We start from the raw sequence: 8,546 nt of genomic DNA on the forward strand, positions 1-8,546 counted from the left end.
CATGTATGGGATTGTTAAAATCATCCGTCGTCCCCCTTACATGAGGATTCATAAGGATTGGGGGAGGTGCACCTGGGAGTGAACTCCTGGGGGATTCCTTCATGGTCGGACCATGCCAATTTATGCAGGTAACGGCACTATAGCTACATTTTGCTGTTTTTTAGGTTCCTTGGTTGGATCCAATTAGCATGATCATCATTACACTTTCTGTTGTGGTCAAACTGAAATAACATGGCCTACGCCATGACAACAGACCTTGAACCTGCAATGTGCCCATACTCTGTCTTTGGACCACGCACACAGCTGTTCTCATCTAAGTGTCTGTGTTGCACTGAGATCTTCACCTTACTCCACCACACCTGTCATGACATGAAGCCAGTTACGATGACTTCAACTTCTAATACTACCTTATACTGACACCTAGTGTATGAATAATGTAAAAAAAAAGCAGATTTTCGTGCTTCTCCTAAAGCCTTTTGCTATATTTACGAATCCTCATGTCTCCGTTAGTGTAATTTGTATTGCTTTCACGTTTATTGCACATGTTTTCTAACTTGGTTACACAACTGATATTTTCTGTCAAAGAGTTTTCCGATTTGCATGTCACGCGCTGGCATGTTAATGGTCACACTAAAGCTCCGTTCTGCAAATGTAAGCAAATTATAACAGTCAACGTATTCCAAACAGAAAACCGGACCATTTAATCTCACGGCATGTTTATTTTGTAAATTCCCATTGTATTTACCAAACCAGAGAAACACGACTGCCTCCCATTACTTAATAACTTTCTGTTTTGCATGAGATGGGTTTAATGAAAATAAAACGAATGGTGGTCATGGGATTACGTCTTTTCGTGCCGCTCTCAGATAATTCAGCGACCTGCACAGATCTACAGGCGGTGACACTTGGGGGCATTATAAGGCACTTGAGCGGATGGCCTGAACTCGAACACATGGAGCATCTGCGCTGATCAGGTCAAATGCGTTCATTCACCGTCATACTAACCGATTCGACGTGACCTCATTCACCATTCAAACAAATCACAGTAACTAGATGTGGTATCCATTCATGTGCAAACATGTGGTGCGTTAATAGGTGGAATGTCGAAGGCTTTTGGAGCAATTAAAAATGATCGTGGTCCTTCTCTGCGTGGTCCACGCTATGCAAGCACCCATCCCCTGGAACGAATTCGCACGAGTATTTCATAAGTGAGAGAGTATTTTGGGCCCTTAAACTCTACTGTAATACCTGTTCAACCACCGAGTTCATACCAATCGCAGAAACAGCTCAGTACTGCGCATGGGGGTAGTTCTTTTTTCCCGAACTGCATTGCGAGTCCACGCTCCTTCCTCTTTCCGCCATATTGCAGAACTGGTAAGGCTGAGAAATATGGTCTTTTTTCAATCGTGTTGATATCGAAGCCATCAGAGCCTTAACCAGACTGCATGTCCCCAATGTTGAAAGCCGAAACATGTAGACACCTGACGGCCAAAATCTTCTTTTGAAGAGATCCAGATTTTGAACGTTATTGTGCCCTAATTTGGAGATGTCTCTCGCCCCCCTCTGTTGCTCTGTTTTAGTCCCATGTTACACTCGTGAAATGAATTGTCATCAGAACAGAAGCACTTTGCAGTGCATGCAAGATCGCATACTCATTCTCTAAAGAAAATACATTATCATTTGTGTTGTGTTTCAGTTGTAATGTCGCCAGGGGTACACAAATAGACCTTGAGAAGATAATGAGTCTGTATTAGCAAGCAAGCTACGGTTGCTGTTGGAACTTTTTAGCAAGACAGCTGGCATAGTTGAAACAAGATAAAGTAATAGTCTGTTGTTTAACAAATAAATCGACCCTTTAAGTTCTAAACAAATTATGTTAAAGACAGACAGTCGTTTTTTTGTGTGGCTAAAGAGCTAACGGAGGGTGTCCCGTTTCCTATCGGCTAGTTAGACAAATATTAAAACCACTTTACCCCTTGTGAAAGAGCTTAATCAGCTAATCTAATGTTAAGCATATAGGTTTCTTATAAAATCCCTGGTAAATTGAATGTGTTGTTGTGTGTAGCATTTTATAATCAAAACAAACTTGTTAATGTGTCCAAGTACAGTGCATTACCTGTGTCTCAAGCTAGCTGCCGTGGTGCCGTGATTTGACAACAGCACTGCCATAGAAAGTGCGTTGCACTGTTGCGTACATTGATCACTTGGAAATTTTCAGTTGAGTTTATTGCCATGACTTGAAGATGTGATTCATCTTCGGGAGCTAGGCTAATCTACATAGAGTGTGCTTGAGAGATCTGGGCAGCATTATACTGACGGTTTGCGTTCAATCCCTGTAGGCATCATGGTGCGCATGAACGTTCTCGCTGATGCGCTGAAAAGCATCAACAATGCTGAGAAACGTGGGAAACGCCAGGTTCTGATCCGGCCGTGCTCCAAAGTCATCGTGCGCTTTCTCACTGTCATGATGAAGCACGGTGAGTTGAGTCGATTTAACCAAGTACCCTGAAAAGCATGATAAACTAGTGCAGATGGTACTATCACTGAATGGATGTTGGTATTTTACCCCACTAATTCCCCTAATAGTGTAGTTTATTGTCTCTTACTAGCCACAGTGACAGTTAGAATGTGGTTATGAATAATCTATAAGCAGTGGCAAGAAAGATATTGCTTCTCTGTCACTGAAGTGTGTTGCAGCTTCATAGTTTGTTTCTGTTTCTCCAGGCTATATTGGCGAGTTTGAGATTATCGATGATCACAGAGCTGGGAAGATTGTTGTTAATCTCACAGGCAGGCTGAACAAGGTAAAATCTCCAGATTCACACAGAGTTGCCAGTGTGTAAATACTTTGATGCTCAACCTCACCTGACCAGTGCCTTTTTTATCCTTTTTCATCTATAGTGTGGTGTCATCAGCCCCAGGTTTGACCTCCAGCTTAAGGATTTGGAGAAGTGGCAGAACAACCTCTTGCCCTCTCGGCAGTTTGGGTAAGCTTCAGCATTGCTCTGCTTGTTGCATTTTGAGCTCTGACATGTTAATGAATATATGAACGTGCAATCAGGGCTTAAACGGGACTTAAGCAATGCGGAAAGATTTAGTAAATGGCTCAGGACAAGTAAAACCGGATGAATGGTCCATGTAGGGCAGAAATCTTGCACTGTTGGTTTGTCTCTGCAGTCAGGGGTTAATTAGTTGCCCTGGAAGAGAAAACATGCATTCTTACAAGAGTGAGCTCTTTTCTAATAGTGTGTTGTCAAAAACTGTCATGTGATGAAGTTTGAAGTAAGAGTGTGTGCTGTTGGCAACCAAGCAAAATTTGGTTGAAGGGTCCCCTAAGGTTATTCTTAATTCAGATATTGATTGAATAAACCACGCTTCAGTTTGTTGGCATGAACCTGCAAGATTGTTGTTGTTTGGGGATCACAACTCTAGAACTGTTGAACTTGTTTACAGCCAAAAAGGGTTGAATGCAAGTGTGATGGTCCTTTCTAATCGCAAAAACTGGATCTTCTTGAACAGTGTGGAGGTTAAGACATTCTTTCTAGTACTGAGGATTTACTGTTTTTATCATTTGGTTTTTGGTGGCATTTTAGGAAATAAAATCCAGTGTATAATCTGGTGTATAATTATTATACTTTTTACATCTGATCAATGCAAATAGATTTCAATTGTTTTCTGGGATCTGTTGTTCCCTGTGTGACACCTTGTTGATTTCAATTTGTCCAACGCAGCATTAAATCCTCCCTTTCAATTCCTTGTAGTGTATCTCCTAAAGTTTCTACTTTCCCCAACCCTATACATAATTCCTCAAACAATAACCAGCTACATTTGGGCTTACATTTGTCACACTACATGACATGCTGTAAAACAGAAATGAATGTCCTTAATCATCGAACTGTTCCTCCACACGCTGGTATTAGCAGTAGTGTGAAATGGAATGCACACTATAGATAGATATGCGCTATGGTTGTTATCATTATCAGAAAGTAGTCCTGCTGGACATTTCCAGAAAATGCTTGCTATTTGGCTTGGTAGAAAATGTATTTAGTCAGTTAGGTAATGTTATATTACTAAAACCAGACCAAACACTGGCCAATATCTAAAGAACATGATCAGTGGAAGCCAGATAGATGGATCTGATAAATATGGATTTCAGACTTAGCTTTTACTGGTCACTATGGCTGTATTTTTCAAAACTGAATATTATAAATAATCACCAATTTTATTAGCCACTTGTTAACCCTCTCTGTCTGTGTAACAGTGCCTTCAGTATACTGTCTTGCTTAGTCGATATGGTCAGGGCACATTGTGAAATTCACAAGTTAGGCTAGAGAGAAATCCATGAATATCATTACCTGGTGGTTTTTTCAGAATAATTCCAGGTTAAATTTTGTCTGTAACAAACAGAGAGTGATCAAATTTTCCCACCCACAAGTTTGTATATGGGAAATTATCACACATGCATATATTATATATATATATATATATATATATATATGTAACTTTTTTTGCAAATAGTCATATTTTCTCATTACATTTACATTAGTGAAACTAATGCAGTAGTAATCTTTAGCAAGTAAAAAATTGACTATAATGAGCTGGTGGGATCATGACTAGTATTTTTCCAATTACATCATTTCTGCACACCTGCTCAAAACAAATAACCCATGGGAGATGAAAAAAATGAATTGTGCAGTTTGAGGAGTTATTTTAGATGCGAAAGTCAGTCTTTTATATTAGGGTCTGTATGGTTTGGTTTGAGGAGTAGCAGTCTTTTCATTCTGGGTTCCTGATTTGTGTGGATATTTCTGAAATATGTTTTTTCCTGGAAGCCTTTTAAAAAAGATTTTTTTTTTTATTTGTGGAATTTGGTTGTTTGTAGCAGTTTGGTGAGCAGACGTTCGCTAGGTCACTGTGAGAATGAGACTGGGGTCCTGTTCTAACATGTGTCCCTGTCTTTGCAGATACATTGTGTTGACCACCTCAGCTGGCATCATGGACCACGAAGAAGCCAGACGGAAACACACAGGAGGGAAAATACTCGGATTCTTTTTCTAAACATGTAAAGAGACCTTGCAAATAAACCAAATAATACCAAATGGATTGGTGCTCAGTCGTTTGTCCATATTAACCACAGAATTGTGGTTTGGATAAGATGTTGTTATCTCAGAATAACCCATTTAATGGAGACTCTGTCACTCCCAACCTATTAGCATAATTTAAGAAATGCCTCCATTATAGGGCATCAACATCTGCTCTTTGGATTTTACCTGGACATGTTAAGTTGTCTATTCAAGGTAACAGGAGAACTGTTTGTGAACTGTGGGGTTTGTTCAGTATTTTACCACCTTGCTACTTTCACAAGTCCTCAAATTAAGAATTGCTTTTAAACACTACTGTTGCGATAACTTGAGCATCTCACACTGCTGGCCCTAGTGAAATTTTTCTTTGTATGTTTGTCTGTGCCTTAAATCCTCTCCAGACACGCTTAAAATAGTCAGTTGTGATCGTGGAGGGCTCTCATTGTTGAACGGCGAATGAAAATTGTTGTGTTTTATTGAATGGCAACTTAATGAAAATTAAGTACACAGCGGTTGATAATGATGGCCCTGATTTTGGGGTTCAATAAAACAAGCTAAATGAGGTGAAAAAATTTGAGATCCATTTGAAAGACAAGTGCCATATAGGACTTACTGCTACGGCAGTGGTATTTCTGAATTTGCAGGCATTCTGCTGTGGTGTAATGAGAAGGAAAGGATGGCCATCAGTCCCTCCTCAAACATCTTTGGATCTGATAATGTGAATTTGCAGTTGAAAGGGCTGGCTGCCAAATGGGATAATGAATACTTACGTTTTAATTTTCACTTTTACAATGTGAATATCAAAGCAATTGCCTTTGCCCCCAAGCACAGTAATAATTACATGCTGTGATCCGGCAGGTAACAGCTTATAATGCATGGTTGCAATGTAATTAAAATTAAAGTTGCGAAGCCACACACATTTAATAAAAAAAATGTGACAAAAACAACAGCTTTCTGTAATTAAGGTCTTTCCAGGGACAAGGTTGAGGAAACTGTTTGGGGTCTGAGGCATTGGGAGATTGTGACGCTCATCTACTTTAGTTCTGTTCGCTGAATGCAAATCTCTGCTAAAGAATCCAGTTGTGTGTATAAGGCTGCAGTGGCAGGAAGTCTGGAAGGCAAAGAGCAAGTAGAGTGTGGGAAGACCCCGTCATTCCTTCTGAGGCTGCTCAGGCAAATCTTCAAAAACCTCAAACGCGTAGCTTTTCCTGCCAGAGCAGATTGTGGGTGACCACGCAAGGCAATAATTTCATTCAATATTCAGGTAATTGTTTAAGATTTCATTTGCACTCGCATCCGCACATTTTATCACATGACTGTCATATAGGGTGAAATCTCTTGGTACGCTGCTGCATAGATCCTCTGTAGACCTGAAGTGGTGCAGGTTGTGATAACATGCTAACAACGTAAATAGACGCCAGCCAACTTTCCTAAGTCCACTCCTCCTCAGTCAACATTTTATTTTATGTGGTATAACAACCTCAGGTAATATTTACTGAAATCTGGCTTTCCGTTTTGTTGCGGTCATGAGATCCTGCCGAATCGGCCCCCTTCAGAGGTTTTCGTTCACACTCTGCGCCCTTCTATGCAACAGTGTGGTCACAGCCCTCTAAAGGTGTTGAGTGGTGTTAACTACCACTGGGAGTATGATTAAAAGAGATGGGGGGAGGATGAGGCTGCTTAGAAGTCTTAGGACTCCACAGGAAGCACAAGATGTAGATGTGCAGACCTGTGGTCTGTTTTTCCTGCCTCAACATGTACTCAGTACAAAGCATGATGGCGTCACAGAGAGTGGCAAGGTGCATGTTTTCTTCTCTTGGTTCCTCTGTAATGCGCTTAGTCTGTCAAACAGCAAACATGTAATTTCCACCAAGTACATTGAGCAAAAGGCAAATGGCACAGTTTTTTTTCCTTCTACACTTCTTATCCTTAAGGTTTCTGTTAAGAATGGCAATGTCACATCATTGTTCCTCCAGATCAGGAGAACAGAATTATAAAGCAATTAAGCAACACAATACCACTAACACAGAGAACTTACAGCAGTAAAGGGATCCCGCTCGTTAATATGTAGAGATTGCCGTCTATGACAGAAATAAACTCCACTTTAATTAAAGTGGTAATTGCCCGGTCCTCCCCTCCCATTCTTTTGCCAGGCGTCGTTCTCAGGGGTAATGGAGAGGAATCCCAAAGAAAAAAGGTTTATCAAAGTGAATGCTAGACAGACAGTAAAATTTAGAAGGCATATCCTCTAAAAATGACTAGCATGCATTGTGGTCACAGGGTTTTTCTGCATTCAAATTCCATTTCTGGTTTACTGTAGCTTTTAATGCTAATGTTAGATTTAAAGTCACGCTTAACTGCTGTTTTATAATCTGCATGTGAATATGTTAATTACTGTCCCTATAAGAAATCATTTTTAGCCTTATCAAGCTTCATGACCTTGTAGGAGCCAAGACGCTATAGGCAGGAGAATGTCACAGACTGTAGCGTACTAAACATTAAGTTTTGCCATGGAAATGTTCTCTTTCTCAAGGTTATTTTACTTTTCTGACCTCACTGTGAAGTACAGACATTCCTGGATTTGTAATGAAATAATAATTAAGAGGCTGGTTTAGTGAAGTTAAATAAATATATGTATATATTTATATATCAGTTGTTGCTCTGTAACCTGAATGCTCTGGTATGCTCTTGGGTTCTGTTTAAATATGCTAAATCTGCTGAGGAAATTTACATTTACATTTATTCATTTGGCAGATGCTTTTATCCAAAGCAACTAACAATAAAACACAAGCAAAGAAAAACCATACAGAGTCAACAATATTAGAAGCACTGCATGACCAAGTTTCAATGGTTGGCCAGGCAAGGTACAAACTAGAAATGAAGTCTCAGCTCAGGAATACTGTATTAAAAGATGATTTGAATTAAACGTCTTGAATCACATGGACCTGGTACACATATAGATAATAGATATGTGTTCTGAGGAGTTTAATTCTGAAAAGATTGTTTTACACTTAGCTGTTATATGCACTGCTCCAAGCCATGCAGTCCAATAATGGTGTGGAGATACTCAATCAAGTTAATAGAATACTCTTTGATGTTGAATATGACAGCATACTGAATCCTCCCAGCACTTGCATTTATTGAATTGGTCTGCTACACAGGGTGGTACAATATCTGGAGCAAAGAGAAGAGAAAAACACTAAAGTCCAGCAGAGAAGGTCACAGACACACAGAGGAAAGCAAAGGTATGTTTAGCAAGCAAAAATAACACAACATCCAGCTCCTGTAACCTAACCCCAATCACAGCTTGATCCTTTGACTAGAACATGTACTGGACCTTGTATTTTTGACTGGAATGTCTGCTTGGACTTGACCTCTTAAATGGAACTTGACCTGGGATCTGAACCTTTCTTAATAATGCTAAAGAGACTGAAATTATACGTGTAAGTTATGCAGCACACATTC

The 8,546-nt window shown here is 39.8% G+C and overlaps 1 protein-coding gene across 1 annotated transcript; it reads left to right on the forward strand.

Annotated features, from left to right (window-relative positions):
- The first annotated feature begins 1,350 nt into the window (after positions 1 to 1,350).
- On the forward strand, positions 1,351 to 5,099 carry LOC118784806 (40S ribosomal protein S15a-like). The gene is made up of 5 exons (XM_036539244.1): positions 1,351 to 1,374; positions 2,340 to 2,477; positions 2,725 to 2,804; positions 2,902 to 2,987; positions 4,965 to 5,099. The coding sequence occupies exons 2-5, from the start codon at positions 2,345 to 2,347 to the stop codon at positions 5,056 to 5,058; spliced, it is 393 nt and encodes a 130-aa protein (XP_036395137.1). The 5' UTR covers positions 1,351 to 1,374; positions 2,340 to 2,344; the 3' UTR covers positions 5,059 to 5,099.
- The last annotated feature ends 3,447 nt before the right edge of the window (positions 5,100 to 8,546 follow it).

This window comes from Megalops cyprinoides, chromosome 1, assembly GCF_013368585.1.
Source record: "Megalops cyprinoides isolate fMegCyp1 chromosome 1, fMegCyp1.pri, whole genome shotgun sequence".
NCBI classification, from domain to species: domain Eukaryota; kingdom Metazoa; phylum Chordata; class Actinopteri; order Elopiformes; family Megalopidae; genus Megalops; species Megalops cyprinoides.